This window comes from Silurus meridionalis, chromosome 15 (genome assembly GCF_014805685.1).
Source record: "Silurus meridionalis isolate SWU-2019-XX chromosome 15, ASM1480568v1, whole genome shotgun sequence".
In the NCBI taxonomy this organism is placed as follows: domain Eukaryota; kingdom Metazoa; phylum Chordata; class Actinopteri; order Siluriformes; family Siluridae; genus Silurus; species Silurus meridionalis.
Genome location: NC_060898.1, coordinates 16,969,506 through 16,989,855, shown reverse-complemented (window position 1 = coordinate 16,989,855; position 20,350 = coordinate 16,969,506). Strand labels below are relative to the sequence as shown.

The following is a 20,350-nucleotide window of genomic DNA, read 5'->3' as shown; positions in this document are numbered from 1 at the left end:
TATAAGCCTTTTTCTAGTGCACATTATTTATGAGGTTAAAAAAGTGGAATCCATCACTAGTCTTGAAAGCAAGTCAAATATTAAGTTTTTATAACCCACAAACCAAATGACTCCAACAGCACTACGGGTTCCTTTCTGAGGCTATTCCAGCATGTCTTAGAGGAAAGCGTAAGAACACATAATGCTCTAGTGACATCACAGACAGGTTTAATAGTGTGCTAATAAACATCTGAAACCAACACTGTGATAATAGAAGGAATCCTGACTTATATAACAATTATAAATGCAAAAAAGGTGATTGCACTCAACAATCTTTTCCCCAAAGAGGCCCAAAAGGTTCATATTCTCAACCGCAGATGCAATGCACTGGCAAGGATTATTAGTAAATGCACCGATTAACACTGCCATAATGCAATCATAATCAATTTGATGCCAAATGAGCAGATTGGTGTATTAGGCATTCATTTATTCCTTCATTCTGCAGGATAACCCAGTCCTTTTTTTTCTAAATTAGCACAATTGTGACAAGTACTTGTGAAGAAAAGGTAAATAAAGGACTCCCAAATGGAGAATATATTTCTAGAATTTGTTTTTAAATTTGTCGAACTGAACATATGTTATGGATTTAATTTATTTTATATTTATTTAAATTAATTACATGATCATCACATGTAAAAAAGATTAATAATTATTTCAGTAATAATTTGTATTAGGGTCTAAGTCCTGCCAAATGCCAGAGCTGAACCACAGCCTTTAAATTACTGGGTAATTATGTATAGCATTCCTACATTTTATTATTATTTTTTTTTACAAAATAACTCCTCGGCCTACAAATAACAGTACATATAACAATTAAATTGCATGTTTTATCATCTGAACAAAAAGCCTTAATTCAGTGTATATTTACTGCATTCTTGCGTTTGCCTGTGGCACAGCGAAAGTAGTAGATGAATAAAGGCCGTACAGCATCGTCTCTCAGTCCATAGATGAGTGGAGATAGACAGCGTGGCAAGATCAGTACAAATAAATAGTTTAGATAACGCAGGTCCCTGAAAAGGCTGCTGCTGCCGGCCACTGCTGCTGCTCGCTCCATTAGACTGTATAGAAAGGAGGTAAGGCACAGTCCCAGCTGAACTAGATGTAGCAGCACAGTCTTGTGAGCTTTTGCAGCAGAGTCTTTATTGGAGGAAATGGATCTGGCTGTAATAAAAATGCTGATATAAGTAAAAAGGATGATCATAGACACTGACACAAAGTAAAATATGTTAAAACCTCGATTAACATCCACCTGCCATTGCTTTATGAATAGCTTTTCTCTTGTGCACAACATTTGTGAGATTAAATAGTTAGAATCCATCGCTACACCATAAAGCAAATCAATTATGAAGTTTATAGACCCGATGAACCAAATGACTCCAATAGCAATATGAGTTCTTTTCTGAGTTACCATTTCAGCATGTCTTAGAGGAAATCTTATAGCCACATAACGCTCTAGTGACATCAGAGCCAGGTTTAAAGGAGCGTTATTGAAAGTCGTACTTGAAACAAAAACCATAAAAGCACAAGCAGCCATAGCTAGCTTGAGATAAGCCAGACCTAAAATATACAACAAAGAGGTAATAAGGAGCTGTATGGAGTCATTAAGAAGCATGTGGTTAAACAGAATATAGCGTGGAGTCTCTTTAAAAATAGGCTTGCTCCAAAGAGTATAGACCATGACAGCATTCAAATACGTAAAGAAGAGCGACATTATTATTGCAACGCTGACTTTTGATATCGGCCCCTCCGTCAGTGCAACCTGAAACAATTGCTGATATATCAACGAATCCTCAACTGTACTATAATTAGTGGATGCCATAATCTTGTACAAACCATGAGCATGCAATGATATTTACAGACCCAAAGCAATAAAACTTATAACAGAACAGGATCAGCCAATACAATTTACCATGACGTTCTCAAGGTACAAACACAATATACATTTTATAACAAATTACAATTTTTGTGCATAAATAAATGCATATCTAGTGCTGGAGAAGTGAGATTAAAGGGATCCATTTGAATGTGAGCCCAGCTCTAAAGAGTAAGACAGTTATAAATGGACCTTTATAAAGTACAACCAAACCCCCAGAGAGAGATGATGACACACCTTCTAACAGAAACTGAAATATTTATGCATTCATGCTAAATGACACATTTTTCACAAATGATTATTCACACTTGAATAACAGTTCTAACATAAACATTTACAAAATGAAATCGTAACACAGAACAAGTACAATAAAACAATATTTAAATAGATCAAATTGTTGTAAACAAAGTATTGCTTATAGACAAAATCAATCTTCCATGTTCTATTAAAAAATATAATTTTATAGAATGCTTTTACCTTTTAATTACTCATTTGTTGAATAGCTCACAGATCAAATGAAGAATTTTTCTACTACTTTTATTTTGGCCATTGATTACTTGAGGTATTCACTGATCAAATGTACATCCACATTATTGTTTGGTTATGCATCAAAAACATATATTTTCTTGTAAATGTTATGATGTTTGTTTCAGTGGATGAGTATGCTTGGGATTATCTTTACACTTCCTCATGCAGAATCATATGACTAACAGAGAAATGGCCGGACAGCAAAGTGAAATACAGAAAACAGTACTATGTGGTGGACAATGTGTTGCAGAGTTCAGTAATTGATGGCTAATTTGAAAGAATGAAAAAAAAATCTTTGTCTAGAGATTTCAAAGAATAGAAGGTTTTCTATAGAAAAGGAGAGAAAAACTGTATATTTGAATCTTCTTTTAGCCTGGGTGTGGTCCTGCTTTTCTCCACCAGGAGGTACTGTTGGGCCACACACAAAAAGCCTAAGTGCTAAGTCACAGGCATTTGAAATTTTGGTGATCTTCAACTTCAGTACATTCGGTATCACACAAAAGTAAGTACACCCCTCACCAGATTCAATAATATCCCACGGAGCAGACATCACTGATATAGATATTTTACCTCAGAGTGATGATATCACAGATTATACCTTATATTGTACACACTACCAGTAGAGCAGATTAGCTGCCCCTCACCACGTTACAGACTTGGTAGGACTATTGTTCCGACCAATAAGGACAGTTTCACAAATAATCTGCCTGATTTATCTTAACTTCTCACTAAACCCCTAAATTTTAATTATCTTGATAAAATGGCTAACAACATAGATACTATCCTCACTAGTACATTAGACATTGTTGACCCCATCCGATTAAAAAAGGTAAGAGAAAAAACACCTGCACCATCGTATAAGAAAATAAGAAAAACTAAATTGGAGGTTTTTAGAATTGTCTATAAAGACAGTATGCTCAGCTACAAAAAGGTGCTAAATGCTGCTTGATTTAAACACCTGAGCAAACTCAAAAATTAACAGAAACAATCCTGGGCTTTTTAGTACAGTGGCTACTAATGACGGGCGGTCTAAACACTATCCAAAGCACTGACCTACATTTACAACCTAAATTCTAATATTTGTTACATGAAATTGTATTAATTTATTTCCAACAGATTATTCTCTTAATTTTCGTAGTGTTTCTCTTGGCTGCAATGCTTTCAGTATGTGTATGTGGAAGTTAGATTTTTTTGTCCAATCAAATGTCAGCCTCTATGTGCTGCCATGTCAATCTAATCTGCACAAGCCTTCAAAGTCTGGTGGCCCTTTTACCATAGTCTCTATAATTAATGGGTTTGTTTCATTGACCAATCAGATTTCAAATTCGCCTCACAGGGCCAACTAGCTGGCCCAGAATAGCATCAGCATTTCTCCGTCCTCTGGTTGGTTGGTCAGAGGTAAACTGTTACAGCTAAGTTCGACTGCCAAAACACGTGTGTAGCGCTCTGCACACATGAATACATTTGAGTAAGACTTTTTTATGCCTACAGAGGAAGAGAAATTGATTTGGTCTTGGATATACTTTGTCTTACACCGGGAAAGAAATTGTTCAACACTTCCAGAACAGTAAATACAAGCGGTACTATTTGCTTACAGCCTCTGAAGAGTGGTGCAAATTATAAGTATGCATCTCTGGTGAGTAGGTTGTATTTTGTTTACATTTTTATGTTTTTGTCATGTTATCAGACAAAATATTGATTTATAACTGTTCCAGATTATGTAGGTGGCACAGTTGCGGTGGTAGTGTAGAGGTTTAGAGTTGTCTTAACTGGGTTTCTTGCTTTAGTAAAATGGTATTCACCCTTCATACACGAAATGCCTCTTTCTCTGTAATTTCATGCGTTGTTCTATTGCGTTTTGTATTGTATTGATGGTTTCTGTAATTGTGACATGATAGTGGTGGTATTAAGAGGTCGATTAAGTTTCGTAAGTCCCCAAAGAAGGACCAATTACCACATGCACGGCCCGGAACATTCCATCAAAGTTTAATAGTGAGGACTTTATGAATTTCTTCACTGAAAACATTTATAGTATTAGAAACACAATTGAGATCCAACCTCTGACAGCATCTCATGATTCAGTCTCACCTAAAACTAATTGCTAAACATAATTATAATTAAAATGATTTACACGTATAGGACAGGAAGAGCTTTACAATGTTATTACCAAAGCCAAATCAACAACATGCCTGTTAGATCCCATTCTAACTAAACTGCTAAAAGAAGTGTTACATACAGCTGGTGAGCCTTTTCTAAATATTATTTACTCCTCGCTATCTTTAGGTCATGTCCCTAAGCCCCTCAAGTTGGCAGTTATTAAGCCCCTAATTAAGAAACCTAATTTGGATCCAAATGAACTATCAAATTACAGACCCATTTTAAACCTTCCATTTATGTCTAAGATTTGAGAAAAAATCTGCCCAGTTATGTTTCTTCTTACAAGAAAACAATATCTTTGAAGAGTTTCAGTCAGGTTTCAGGCCTTTATCATAGCACAGAAACTGCTCTAGTTAAAATCACAAATGACCTGTTTTTAACTTAAAACCAAGGCTACATCTCTCTGTTAGTTTTGCTAGATCTTAGCACTGCATTTAACATTATAGATCATGACCTCCTGGATCACTTACAGAATTACATCAGCATTCAGGGACAGGCATAAAGCTGGTTTAAATCCTACCTGCCTGATTGTTACCATTTAGTAGATTTAAATAGAGAACTACACAGGTTAATGCAAGTAAATTATGGGGTGCCACAAGGTTCAGTTCAAGGACCTCTGCTTTTCACAATATACATGCTTCCCTTGGGAAATATTATCAGAAGTCATGGGATTAGCTTTTACTGTTATGCTGATGATACCCAGTTAATTATCTAATCAACCAGATTAAATTCGCACAGTTAACTGACTTAAAAGATTGGATGATGCAATTATTTATATTATTAAATTCAGATAAGACAGAGATTTTGCTCATCGGCCCAAAAACCAGTACACAGAAGCTTGCATTTAGAAGGATGTACTGTAACTACTAGTTCAACAGTTAAAGACCTAGGAGTTATTTTAGACAGCAACTTGTCTTTTGAAAATCATATCACCCATATTACAAAAACAGGGTTCTTGCACCTTAGAAATATTGCTAAGCTAAGAAACATGTTGTCTATATCTGATGCAGAGAAGCTCGTCCATGCATTCATGACCTCCAGACTATTGTAATGCATTACTAGGTCGTTGTCCTGCATCATTAATTACCAGGCTAGGGTTCTCACAAGGTTGAGGAAAATGACTTTATATCCCCAATCTTATCATCCCTACACTAGCTACCTGTTAAGTTTCAAATTGACTACAAGCTATTGCTACTTACCTACAAAGCCCTAAATTATTTAGATCACATGTATCTATACAGTCTTCTAACACACTACAATCCATCATGCTCCTTAAGATCCCCAAACTCTGGACTTCTAGTAGTTCCTAGAATAGCAAAGTCCGCCAAAGGTGGTAGAGCATTCTCACAATTAGCTTCTAAACTTTGAAAAAGCCTTCCTGACAGTGTTTGGGGCTCAGACACTGATACTCTCCCAATTTAAGTTAAAAGCAAAATTAAAGACGTATCTTTTTAGTAAGGCCTACACATAACACATATCACATATCATAATCTTGTGCTCCAGTACATCTGATCACATGCACATTTTACACTTTTGCTTGTTAATTATGAACAGCAGCTACGGTAATTTCTTTACACTGCTTCTCTTTCTTAAACCCATACCGAGGCATCCTGAGGTTGTGCCAGCTCCAGTCACGCCCCACCTCATTAAGATTTTGGACCTTTAAAGAAGTAGATGCCGAGCCACTTCGTGTACAGTTTGGATAGACCCATATATATATAGACCCATATATTAACCCAGCCATTAGGGTTGCACAAGCCAGTGCACTCTTAGTGCACAGGCCTGGATAAATGGGGAGCCTTACATTAGAAGGGCATCCATATATATATATATATATATATATATATATATATATATATATATATATATATATATATATATATATACAGTGAGAAAAATAAATATTTGAACACCCTGCTATTTTGCAAGTTCTCCCACTTAGAAATCATGGAGGGGTCTGAAATTGTCATCGTATGTGCATGTCCACTGTGAGAGACATAATCTAAAAAAAATCCAGAAATCACAATATATGATTTTAAACTATTTATTTGTATGATACAGCTGCAAATAAGTATTTGAACACCTGAGAAAGTCAATGTTATTATTTGGTACAGTAGCCTTTGTTTGCAATTACAGAGGTCAAACGTTTCCTGTAGTTTTTCACCAGGTTTGCACACACTGCAGGAGGGATTTTGGCCCACTTCTCCACACAGATCTTCTCTAGATCAGTCAGGTTTCTGGCCTGTCGCTGAGAAACACGGAGTTTGAGCTCCCTCCAAAGATTCTCTATTGGGTTTAGGTCTGGAGACTGGCTAGGCCACGCCAGAACCTTGATATGCTTCTTACAGAGCCACTATATATATATATATATATATATATATATATATATATATATATATATATATATATATATATATATATATATATAAAATATTTATTTATTTATTTATTTATTTTTGACAAATAATAATAATGAAGCTTTACTTTTTATTAATAAACATTACAACAAATACATTTTACCAAAAAAACCCAAAACCAATAAATATGCAAAATTTTAGACACCCTTTCAGTAAAGTTTATTAGCATGTTTTACTTTAATAGATTTGTTAGGATTCATATAGTCAGGATTTATCATCAGGCTTAACAATTTGAAGATATGATATATTATGTGATTCCTCAAATATCAAGTCTACACTCAATTACCATAGGCTTTTCTAAGCAGATGCCTCCAAATCATCCTTACCCCTAATCTAAAGACGTCAAAGAAGCTTTCCCTTTCTGAAATGTTGTTAAAAATGACAGTAAAGGCGAAGTGTGGAGGTCAAAGTAATATTTGGAAGACAAGAAAATTCTCATATACCTCAGCATTAACATAAAGGAAAACTCCTTAATAAGACTATGGACCTGCATAGAAGATTTAGCTGACACAGAAGTGGTGGTTAACAATTTTACTGTGCAGAATTGAGTGCAATTTTAAAAATCACAAGCTGAGATTTTTGGTCAAAGTCATAGCAGTCACCTGAAGTGGGTAAAAAAAAATCATACAACATGAACAAAAAGACAACCAACTTTAGGCCTTTGCCTTTTTGCGTCAATTCAGAAAAGATTACATACAGAGTGTAATTTGGTCAGGTTATATTCTGCCCACCACTACATAATCTCAGTATTTACATAAATATAAAATGATTAAAGACAAATACCAAAAGCCAATTTTTCATTTGACCATCTCCTAAAGAAAACAAAATCTTCTAAGACAGATCTAATGAGCAAAGGCACAGGCAAGAGTACTACCGTTAACAATTTTTCATCACTTTGACTCACATCCGTTGCCAAATAAATACCTGTGAAAAAATATGTAAAAAATCAAGTAATTATCAATTTAGTGTACTAAATCATTCGTTCTTGTATAAGTTTTATTTTAAATAAACACAAGCTTGTAGTGGTTTAAGCACACAGTATCTACAAAAGTTACTTTAATCTGGCCATTTCAGCATTCTGTACTAAACATTAAAAGCTGCTATTTTTATTCACTATGTAAGAACTTTCCTGAGAGCCAGAATATTAGGTGTAATAAAGCAAAAAAAAAGTTTAATTTACATTATTTAATTAAAGATGTTAAACATTATACACAATTAACTTTAAACCAAGTTGGCTGTAACTGGCACACACTGATCAATTTTAAAAAGAGTTTAGCAGTATATACAACAGTTCATAGTATATTTTCTCAATTAGCTTAGAATAAAAAAACAACAACCCAAGGTTTAAGTATTAATAAGCATCTGAGAAAGGGCCTTGTTTCAGTGAACATTGACTGTAGACTTATGTTTGCCTGTGGTACAGCGGAAGTAGTAAATGAACAAGGGCCGTATGGCATTGTCTCTCAGCCCATAGATGAGTGGGCTTAAACAACGTGGTAAGATCACCATTAATAAAAAGTTTACATATTGCAGTTCAATGAAGAGGCTGCTGTTGCTGCTGAACATTGCTGCAGCTCGCTCAATAAGGCCGAAGAAAAAAGAGGTAAGGCACAAGCCCAGCTGAATGACGTGTAGCAGCACGGTCTTGTGAGCTTTTGTAGCTGAGTCTTTATTGGAGGAAATAGCAGACCTGGTTGTTATCAAAATGCTGACATAAGTGAAAAGTATTATTATAGACACTGACACAAAAAAGAATATGTTAATGATGCCCTCAAGATCTACTTGCCATTGTTTTATAAAGAGCATCTCTCTTAGGCAAAATGTTTGTGAAGTTAAAAATATAGGATTCATCTGTGAACTGTAAAACAAGTCAATAAAATACTGCACCAAACCTAAAAACCAAATTACTCCAATAGCAATGTAAGTTCTTTTCTGAGTGGCTATTTCAGCATGTCTTAGAGGAAAACTTATTGCCACATAACGCTCCAGTGACATCAGAGCCAGGTTTAAAGGTGCATTACGGAAAGTTGCACCTGAAGCAATAACTATGAAAGCACATACAGCCATGACTAACTTGATATAGGCTACACCCAAAATATACAACAAAGCTGTAACAAAGAGCTGAATTGAGTCATTAAGGATCATGTGGTTAAACAGAATGTAGCGTGGAGTCTCTTTGAAAACAGGTTTGCTCCAGAGAGTGTAGACCATGACGGCATTCACATAAATAAAGAAAAGAGACATTAATATTGTAAATACAAGTTTGAAAACTGGCCCCCCTGTTAGTGCCACCTGGTATATTTGTTGATATATAAGCGAAACCTCAGCTGTGCTATCATTATTAACTGACATACTATAATACAAAACAGAACCATAAAATATTTACACTTATCACTGACAAGTCTCTACTAATCACCACCACTTACTCACAGATCAGAATTTTCACTTACAAATCTGGTACAGAACCCCACTTTCTAATGTAAGTCTAACTCTAAAGAGTAATACTATTATGAGCTGAGGTTTATAAAAGACACCATGCAAACCCAAGAGAGAAATGATGACACATCTGAGGGTTAATCGTAGACCCAAAGTGATGTTGATGTATTCATTTCTGTTTACTATTCAGCAATTTATAGTCTAATGTTCATATGATGCAGTACACTTGGGCAAATCTATCTAAATATACCTATTAATATTCAATACACTTCCCTAGTTTAAACTTTTTTGTACATTGTTCTGATAAGTGCATAGCATAATGAAGAGCCTAATGGTCAGCATTCCCTAGTTAGCCTTCCCATTAGAAAGACATCCACCACCCCACACAAATATCGGCTGTTTGTTCCCCAGTCTCTACCAGCACATTTGTGGATGTTCTGCTGCAGCCAAGAGAACACCTATGGCTTAGTGAGGGAACGCAGAGGCCACACTGTAGAGGAGGGTACAAGGTATGCATTCGAACCGGTCAGGACTTTGAATGACGAAAAATAAATCTAAATAATAATTGGAGATTTAATAAAAAAAGAAGTGTTGTGAAATACTTGTCTTTGTCAACATTGGTAAATTTAAATTGGGCTTTTACAAATGGAGATATCAAGATTTGTTTGCTGCTAGGCCTATGTGGTTCCCTTTTTAAAATCTGTACATAAAAATCTCAAAAGATCTGCAATCTCAAAAGGTCCGTAAGCTACGGCCCCCACATTTGGAATTGCCCTCTGAACAATGCTAGAGACATTTTAAAAATTTAATTTGAAATATAAGTTTCAGCATATCTATATTGATTATAAAGGTTGGCTTTCAAACTAAAATATTCCTTATTTCTAAATAGAGGTTGAGGCACTTGCTGGAACTATCAGCTATCAGCAACAATCCATACTCATAGTTTTTCCGGCTTCTGGTCCATTGAAAGAGCAGCCTCTAGAGGCAAATCACTGATGCCACACGCTGTTTGTTTTAACACAGAGAGTGCTATATTATATTAATTTTTATATATTTATTATATTTTTATATTTATTAATTAATAATATTCATATTTATAACTTTTAGCACATTTTCATGATTTATTACTGTTGATTAATCGGTTATCATCAAGTACGGTCCAAACTAGCTTTTGGAATCAGTAAAATCCACCTAATCCACCATAATAAAATCAATACTGGTAATCACTCTGGCACATGTAATTTTCTGTTGGCCCTATTAAAAAAAAATACAATATCTAGTTGACAAAGGGATTGCTCCTAAATCCAAATTTGATTACTCAATTAAATTGCAAACACGATTTTAAAAATGAGCACGATGAGAACGATTTTAAAATGAGCACTTCCGAGTTCCTTTTCAGGAACTCGAGATGCGTCGGAACGCTTTGGGAACACGGCTGCGTTGTCCATGCTCTGAATAATGTGTGTAATCAGTTAAAATTAATGGCAGGCTGTCACCGGTGGGGTGACGTCACGACCAGGAAGTATAAAATGCACATGGAGTGAAGCCTGCTTCAGCTTCTGTTTGTTCACAAAGCACATTGTGTCATATTTAATGTTGTTTGTCTGTCTGTAAAAAAAAATTAAGGCATCGAAGAAAACCAAGCACACTTTTCAGCCATGCTTTCTTCCTGCCCCCGTTTTATCATGGGGAGGGATACACACAGCCTTTGTGTAGCTTGTTTGGGAGCGGCGCACGCTATATTGGCTCTCCAGCGAGCTGATTGCCACCACTGAACTTGCATTACAATGCGATCGATCTTCTCCCGGCGTGCACTATCCGAGAACGGTGCCTCCACTCCCCGCGTTTCTGGTCCCCCTCTCGCTGAGATAGAGCAGCATTCCGGTTCTTGCGAACCCGATAGCGAGGAGCTCCTGGAAGTCATGACACGTGCTATTCAGAAGCTGGACATAGCTTGGTCAGCTGATGAGCATAAATCCACTCCTTCCAGTAAGCTCAATGAGCGTTTTTTACTCCTGGTGTCACAGCCTCCATGTCGTGGTCTGATATTTTTCCTTGAAATGCACACAGAGGCTTTTCTCTGCCCGCCACTTCAGCCTCAAGACTGTGGTGTATTCCAACGTCTTGGGGGTTAGGGATTATGGCTATGGTGTCATGCCATGGGTTGAAAAGACACTAGCAGGGCATCTCTTCCCAGGTGTGGCATCTTCTCTTAAGCCCCCGACACTACCCACCAAGCCTCTACGAACTACGTCGGCGCTGGTGGAAAAAAGGCTTATGCCTCAGCAGGTCAGGCGCAGCCCCAACCTCAACCCAGCACTTCCTACAGGCAAGTGCAGAGACAGAGTGTTGCGCAGCTCCCTGGCCCAAAGCCCCGTGAGATGTCAGATCTGAAGACTGTCATCTCCAAGAGGCTGAAGCTTCAGGAGGCTTCGTCACTAGAGCCGCATCAGGGCATCGCCCCAGCTCTAGGCAGGGGCACCTGCCAGCCTGGAAAGCTCTGCCGGATGTGTCCCGTTGGTTCCTGTGCACTGTAGAGCAAGGCTATACGATCCAGTTTGGGCCTTGCCCTATCACCCTCCACCTTCACCCACCTTCACCAAATGTGTTGATGCGGCCCTGCCTCCCTGAGACTTCAGGGCATCCGCATCCTCAACTATATCTAAGACTGGTTGATATTAGCTCGATCAGAGCAGTTAACTGTACGGCATCGAGATGTTGTTCTCACTCACATGAAGGAACTGGGGTTTCGGCTGAATGCCGGGAAGAGTGTGATTTCTCCATCACAGAGAACCACCTAGCTCAGTGTCATATGGGATTTGACAACTATGCGCGCACAGCTTTCTTCTGCTCGCATTGCTTCCATCCTTATGGTGGTCAGGAAGGTCAGAGAAGGGCAGTCACTCACTGTCAGGCAGTTCCAGAGACTGCTCGGGTTCATGGCAGCAGGGTCCAATGTCATTCCACTTGGCCACTTGTACATGAGACCTCTTTGAAGGGTAATCCCCTCTGTACCATCAAGGTCATGCGGTGATGCACGTGTCTTAGGTGCGTGGGGAGATGTTTCTATTTCAAGGCCCCGTGTTGGGAGTCCCCGGTTGTCGCATAGTGCTAACGAAGGATGCGTCCCTCACGGGGTCAGGAACAGTCAGGCTATCTGCTCTCTGAGCAGAGTAGGTGATCTACAGGCCCTCTCTGTGGCCCTCTTCTTTCTGGAGTTCACTACAGGCTTGGCCTGTTCCTTCCTGCACGGGTCACGTCCCCAAGGTGCCCCCGGTCATCCAACGACCTCTTAGGCTCTAGGCATTTAATCCTCCTCCATTCCAGACCCCAGACCAGGAGAGATTGACCTGGCTCTGTCCCGTCCGAGCACTGGACTGTTATTAAAGTCCTTGGAGGACTGCCACAGCCCTCTGAGGAGAGGCCCTCCTGCTCATAAGCAGACCCTCAGCAGATGGATTATTGATGCTATTGCATCCTCTTATGGGTCCTCTGGTCTACCAGTTCCATTCAAGGTGAGAGAAAACTTGCCCCGACTTGTGGCAGCCTCTAGGGCTTGGTTCTCTCGAGTGTCCCTCCAAGACCTCTACAATGCTGTGGGCTGGTCCACCCCATTCACCTTTGTCAGGTTTTACAACCTTGACCTCTGTGCCACTCCTGGCACCTCTGTCCTTCAACCTAGCTGTGCTCTTTCACACTAGTCGGGGACTGGTCAGTGTGGTGGTATTGGACTCTCGTTCCCAAAGCATTCAGACGCAGTTTGAGTTTCTGGGAGGGAATGTCTTTAGGTTATGTATGTAACCCTAGTTCCCTGAGGGAACGAGACGCTGCGTCTCTATGCCACACCTCTGGCGTTCCCTTCGCTTCCTTCTTGGTTACAGATGCTGAAGCCGGCTTCACTCCATGTGCATTTTATAGTTCCTGGTCGTGATGTCATTTGTGTTAAACTTTCAGAATTTATGTACATGAAAACACAAAAGATCAGGAGTTCCTAAAATACTCAAAGCAGTCATTTTTTATGTTTTATGCCATTGCCATAGATGGATTTGAAAGGTCAAAAATGTTCTCTAATTGTGGTGGATAATTTTATTAACTGAACTAAATTACTGAATAACTAAATTAGTAAAATGAAGATGCCACATAATTGCAATAAAATAAATGAGCAGGTGTCCATGTGTCTCTAATAAACTAGACATTCAAGTTTTAATTACCTGCTATTTGTCAGGGCATAGACTACGAGCCGGAAGCAGGAGTAACTCTATCATGTCTTTAATCAGTGATAGAAACACACACACACACACACACACACACACACACACACACACAAACAGAAGTCAGAGAGTTAAGAGTGTCTTATGGGTTTGGTGCAGGAAAATCCACGGCATGGGTAGAATCCACGTTAGGAAAGTAATCCACGGAAGGAACGTAAACCACGGGAGAATAGTAATCCACATGAGGAAAGTAATTTACAAAACCGGGGATGATCCACGGAGCGGAGATGATCTATGGAGCGGAGTGGAGATGATCCACGGAGCGGAGACACTTCACAGAGGGACCAGTGGGAAATGCTGGCAGTCGGGGAACCAAGAGATCTGTGTCATGATCTTTAAGAACCGACAGCCTGTGACTCTGGAACTAGCGTTTATAAAGGCTGGTCCTTAACGAGGTTCAGGTGTTTGTGGTTTAAGCCGGGAGCGGCAGAGATAGTGGCAGCATGCTGACACTTAGAACAGATTACATTCTTCTTATCTTTGGTTAAAAATGGGCATACAATTAAATTATTTATTACATTTGCTTGACACTCATAAGCTTATAATGGGGTTAATTTAATTTTGATGCATTGTTTGTATTGTTATATGAATCTAAATGTGCACAGGCATCACAAGTTAAGGGGAAGTGTGGAAGTCATGGTCAATAAAATTCTCAGATAGTTGGGCATAAATACAAAAAAAACCTCCCTGATAATACTATGGACCTACACGGGAGTAGTGGTGAACAATTTTACTATGCAGAATTGATTGCAATTTTAGAAAACACAAGCTCAAATTTTTTGGTCAAGTTCCCCACAGACACCTGAACATCACTGAAAACATGTAGTTAGATCTTACAGGAATAAAATTAAAATAATTATGCTAAAGACAAGCGGGTGAGAATCTATTATTTCTGAAAAGAAAGACAACAACTTAGTCATAACTTTTTGCTTTTCTGTTCAGTTTAGAAGACAAAAAAATTACATTCAAAACGTGTAATTGTTTAGGAGTGCTTACAGTATATTTTGCTTATAACTACAAAATCTTAAACACCACTAAAGCCAAATTGTAAAAGTGATAGCAACTTTTGCATGATCAACTCCCAAAGAGAAAATAATTTGAGGCCAAAATAATAAAAGCTTAAGGACAGTGCTAATCAGTAAATGCACAGGTAGGAGTACAACAATTAACACATTTCCAAAGCTTTGACTCACCTTTGATGCCAAATATATACACGCGTATAAATACAATAAATTCCCAGGAATTACCAGTTAAGTGCACTAAATCATAATTCTTTCTGATGTAAAAAATAAATAAATAAAAAAAATGGGTGTGAATTTATATCTAGGTAACTCATATCCTACCTGTATGAGTTTTATTTTAAATAAGCATAAAAGGTTTTTCAAGAGAAAAACTTGGTATAAACTCTAAATACATAATCGCTACAAGTGTTTCTTCAATCTGGAATTTTCAGAACTATGTACTTAACATTAAAAATTACTATTTTGAGTTTAATTTACATTGTATGAACTTTTCTGCAAAACATAATCAGTCTTTTACTGTAGGTGTAATCATCCCCGTTCATAGCTATACAATTGATGTGATTTTAATAGGTTAAACATTATACACTTTTAACTTTATGTCAAATAAAGTTGGCTGTAACTGATATACATGGATAATTATTGACAGCTCCATAAGCATTTGATAAGCGGTATCTAAAAAATGGTAGTAATTCAGTGAACATTGACTTTAGACTTGTGTTTGCATGTGGTACAGCAAAAGTAGTAGATGAATAAGGGCCGTATAGCATTGTCTCTCAGTCCATAGATGAGTGGGCTTAGACAACGTGGCAAGATAACCATTAATAAAAAGGTTACATATTGCAGATCAATAAAGAGGCTGCTGTTGCTGCTGGCCATTGCTGCAGCTTGCCCAATAATGCTGTAGAGAAAAGAGGTAAGGCAAAAGCTCAGCTGAATGAGATGTAGTAGCACGGTCTTGTGAGCTTTTGTTGCAGAGTCTTTATTAGAGGAAATGGCAGACCTGGTTGTTATCAAAATGCTGATATAAGTGAAAAGGATTATTGTAGACACTGACACAAAGAAGAATATGTTAACGCCCTTATGAAGATCTACTTGCCATTGTTTTATGAAGAGCCTCTCTCTTGTGCAAAACATTTGTGAAATTAAAAATGTAGGATCCATCAGAGTTGTGTAAAACAAGTCAATTAGATACTGCACCAAACCTAAAAACCAAATGACTCCAATGGCAATGTAAGTTCTTTTCTGAGTGGCTATTTCAGCATGTCTTAGAGGAAATCTTATGGCCACATAACGCTCTAGTGACATCAGAGCCAGGTTCAAAGGTGCGTTACGGAAAGTTGCACCTGAAACGATAACTGCAAAAGCACATCCAGCCATAAATACCTTGATATAGGCTACACCAAAAATATACAACAAAGCTGTCACAAAGAGCTGAATCGAGTCATTAAGGATCATGTGGTTAAACAGAATGTAGCGTGGAGTCTCTTTGAAGACAGTCTTTCTCAAGAGAGTGTAGACCATGACGGCATTCACATAGATAAAGAACAGAGACATTAATGTTGCAAAAATAAGTTTTGATATTGGTCCCTCCGTCAGTGCCACCTTGTATATTTGTTGATGTATAAGGGAAACCTCAGCTGTACTACTGTTAATAACTGACATACTATGATACAAAATATAACTATCAAATATTTACACTTATCACTGACAAGTCTCTACTAATCACCACCACTTGCCTACAGATTTTGTTAACGTTTGCAAAAATCTGGTACAGAAACCCCAATTTCCAATGTGAGTCCAGCTCTAAAGAGTAATACTATTGTGAGCTGAGGTTTATAAAAGACACCATGGCATCTTCAGAGACAATGACGACACACATCTGATGGTTAATCGCATTCAGTTCTGTTCATTATTCAGCAATTAATAGCCTCATATGGTGCAATTTATAAATTATGAATGCACTCCCCTAGACTGTTTTTGTACATTGTTGTGACAAGTGCATAGAATAATGAAGAGCCTATGGGTCAGCATTCCCTAGTCAGCATTCCCATTAGAAAGACACAACCCTAAACAAATATCTGCTACCAGCATATTTAAGATATGTTGCTGCCAAGAGAACCATGGCTTAGTGAGAGGACACATGACTACAAATAAAGCAAATATGTCACTAGAAGGGGGTAAAAGGTACTCTTGGTGTCAGGGATCTACTCCAACCTGTCAGGACTTTGAATGATAAAATAGAATAAAATTAATTGAGATTTCATAAAAAAAAGTTGTGTTGTGAAATACTTGCCTGTGCAACAATGGTAAATGTAAATTGTGCTTTGACATGTGAATGGAGACATCAAGGTTTGTTTGATAACTGGCCTGTGTGGTTTCCTTTACTTTGTTCACTCAATCACCATTCTATTGTAAAATCTCTTGATTGATGTACATGAAAATCACAAAAGTTTAGGAGTTCCAAAAAAATTTAGAACATTCATTTTTATTGGTTTATGGAATGGCCATATTAATTGTCATGGTCAGAAATGACAATTTTCTCCATTATGGTGGTTAATTTCATTAACTGACTAAATTACTAAATAACTAAATTAATAAACTGCCACATTAATGCAAGAAAATAAAGGATCATGTGTACATTATTCCTAATAAACTTCAAATTAAGTCTTAATTACCTGGTATGGATGCTGCTAGTGGACAAATAAAAGGTAATGTTCTATTTATATTTCTGAATGTTGTTTATTTGGCAGATAGCTTTTATTACAGGGCCTTCTTTGCCCCATGAACATTTGTGTTGTCTTTGTTGTTCTAGTTGGTTATGACCGAGGAGGTGGTAGCAGACAGGACATTTAATAATATTACCTATTTTGTGTTCACCTTTAACACTGTGACTATGACATGATGATTATTGTTAGGCTATTTGTCTGTGCTCGATATGCTGACTCTTAGAACAGACTACATCCTTCTTATCATTGTTCGAAAATTGGCATACAATTAAATTGCTAATTAAAAGTGGTTGTCTCTCATAAGCTTATAATGGGATTATGCGTTTTCAACTGATTTTTACTTGACTATCTTCTATAGAAATACCTATTCTTAGCCTTTCAAGCTCTGTGTTCACTTGTTTTTTTAAAAGAACACAAAAGAAAAAAAAACAGAGCAATAGACATAGTGCAAACATAACCCAGGTGTAAAAAACAAGGAAACCAACCATTAACATGAAATGAGAGATGCCAAACCAAAGTCCTGAAGTGTTGTGAACTGTGAGGATATATACATTAGTCATTAAGTGTACATTTAGTAAGCACATATGCTGCTCTTATAAGTCATAAATAAAATAACTATGAACTTAAAATTGTTAATGACATGGATTTTTTTATTACATTCATATACAATGGTCAGCAGTTTATTGTTAATTCAAAACATGTGTGCATGACATGAGTTAGTTAAAACAGTTAAACATTACGGACTTTTAACTTTAGACCAAATATAAGTCCTCTTTGAGTGATAATATAGTAGCCATATACAAACAATCAGTGTATGGCTTTAAGTGACAAACATAAATAAGTGGAGTCAGCAATTTGTACCCATAGCAATAGAGTATAATACATTCTCTGGTTCTTCAAACCTTGTGCCCACACTCAACATCCATTACATTTTCTTATCAGAGGCCTACAAAACAGAGGTAGTCTATAAAAACATATCAACAAAGTTGATTTATAAGGCAAAGGAATATCTAATAAAACTATGGCACTGATGGAAGAGTTAAATGACATAGTAGTGGTTGTGAACTATTTTACTGTGCAGAATGATTACTATTTTAAAACTTACACGTGGTAAATGCATAACAGACCAAAAATATCATACAACTAGAATAATTCTACTAAGAAAAGAGGTTGAGAATTCATTAAATCTAAAGCTGAATGACTACTAATGTGCCCATATGCCTTTCTTTTCATTTTTAGAAAAAATGTATTTTACATACAAAGCAACTAACTATAGTTAGCAAATATATAGCAAATAATATAATATATAGCAAATAACTACATAATCTAAATTTTTGTGGTAACTACACAGACATGATTTCTTGGCTTCATATAACATTGCTAAATCAAAATGTTTAAAGAGAAAGCAATTTTCACTTGACCATCCCCAAAGAAAAACGAATTATTAGTCTAAATTATAAAAGCTTCAGTACAGTGTTAATCAGTAAAGGCCCAGGCAGGAGTATGACAGTTAACAATTTTCAATTATGTGTACTAAATCAATATTTTTTTCTATATATGCTACTTGTAAAAGCACAGGTTTAAAAAACATTTTTAATAGAAAAACTGGATATAAACTCTTAACACATGATTGCTGCAAGCATTTTTCGAATATGGACTTTTAAGTATTACTGATAAGTTGTTGTTTTGAGTTTAATTAACTTTGTATGAACTTTGCTGCAGAACATATACTCACTCTATTAGGTCTAATAAGCCCCATTCAAATCTGTAAAATTGACGAATTAGTTAAATAGGTTAAACATTACACACATTTAATTTTAAATCAAATGAAGTTGGCTGTAACTGAGTCCTATGAATATTAACAGCTCCATAAGCATCTGAATAGCGGAATCTGAAAAAGGGCCTGAATTCAATGAACACTGACTGTAGACCTACATTTGCATGGGGTACAGCGAAAGTAGTAGATGAATAAGGGCCGTACAGCATTGTCTCTCAGTCCATAAATGAGTGGGCTTAAACAACGTGGCAAAATCAGCATTAATAAATAGGTTATATATTGCAGTTCAATGAAGAGGCTGCTGTTGCTGCTGGCCATTGCTGCAGCTCGCTCAATGATGCTGTAGAGAAAAGAGGTAAGGCAAAAGCCCAGCTGAATCAGGTGCAGCAATACGGTTTTGTGAGCTTTTGTAGCAGTATCTTTTTTGGAGGAAATTGCAGACCTGGTTGTTATCAAAATGCTGACATAAGTGAAAAGGATTATTGTAGACACTGACACAAAGAAAAATATGTTAACACCCTTCTCAAGATCTACTTGCCATTGTTTTATAAAGAGCATCTCTCTTGTGCAAAATTTTTGTATAGTTAAAAAAGTAGGATCCATCAAAGTACCGTAAAACAAGTCAATAAGATACTGCACCAAACCTAAAAACCAAATGACTCCAATGGCAATGTAAGTTCTTTTCTGAGTGGCTATTTCAGCATGTCTTAGAGGAAAACATATTGCCACATAACGCTCCAGTGACATCAGAGCCAGATTTAAAGGTGTATTACGGAAAGTTGCACCTGAAGCAATAACTGCAAAAGCACATCCAGCCATAAATAACTTGATATAGGCTACACCAAAAATATACAACAAAGCTGTAACAAAGAGCTGAATTGAGTCATTAAGGATCATGTGGTTAAACAGAATGTAGCGTGGAGTCTCTTTGAAAACAGGTTTGCTCCAGAGAGTGTAGACCATGACAGCATTCACATAGATAAAGAACAGAGACATTATTATTATAAATACAAGTTTTAAAATTGTTCCCTCTGTTAGTGCCACCAGGTATATTTGTTGATATATAAGAGAAACCTCAGCTGTGCTATCATTAATAACTGACAT

General features: G+C 37.0%; 4 protein-coding genes across 4 annotated transcripts; all 4 read right to left on the bottom strand.

Moving 5' to 3' along the window:
- Positions 1 to 892: 892 nt before the first annotated feature.
- On the bottom strand, positions 893 to 1,858 carry LOC124398247 (odorant receptor 131-2-like). Its single transcript, XM_046868336.1, has one exon. The coding sequence runs from the start codon at positions 1,856 to 1,858 to the stop codon at positions 893 to 895; it is 966 nt and encodes a 321-aa protein (XP_046724292.1).
- A 6,536-nt stretch (positions 1,859 to 8,394) lies between these two features.
- LOC124398301 (odorant receptor 131-2-like) lies at positions 8,395 to 9,366 on the bottom strand. The gene has a single exon (XM_046868404.1). The coding sequence runs from the start codon at positions 9,364 to 9,366 to the stop codon at positions 8,395 to 8,397; it is 972 nt and encodes a 323-aa protein (XP_046724360.1).
- A 6,067-nt stretch (positions 9,367 to 15,433) lies between these two features.
- On the bottom strand, positions 15,434 to 16,405 carry LOC124398252 (odorant receptor 131-2-like). The gene has a single exon (XM_046868341.1). The coding sequence runs from the start codon at positions 16,403 to 16,405 to the stop codon at positions 15,434 to 15,436; it is 972 nt and encodes a 323-aa protein (XP_046724297.1).
- Positions 16,406 to 19,378: 2,973 nt separating this feature from the next.
- LOC124398251 (odorant receptor 131-2-like) lies at positions 19,379 to 20,350 on the bottom strand. The gene has a single exon (XM_046868339.1). The coding sequence runs from the start codon at positions 20,348 to 20,350 to the stop codon at positions 19,379 to 19,381; it is 972 nt and encodes a 323-aa protein (XP_046724295.1).

Bases quoted from the DNA above. Each gene is read 5' to 3' on its own strand.
- LOC124398251 (XM_046868339.1), bottom strand. From the start codon at position 20,350: ATGTCAGTTATTAATGATAGCACAGCTGAGGTTTCTCTTATATATCAA.
- LOC124398252 (XM_046868341.1), bottom strand. From the start codon at position 16,405: ATGTCAGTTATTAACAGTAGTACAGCTGAGGTTTCCCTTATACATCAA.
- LOC124398301 (XM_046868404.1), bottom strand. From the start codon at position 9,366: ATGTCAGTTAATAATGATAGCACAGCTGAGGTTTCGCTTATATATCAA.
- LOC124398247 (XM_046868336.1), bottom strand. From the start codon at position 1,858: ATGGCATCCACTAATTATAGTACAGTTGAGGATTCGTTGATATATCAG.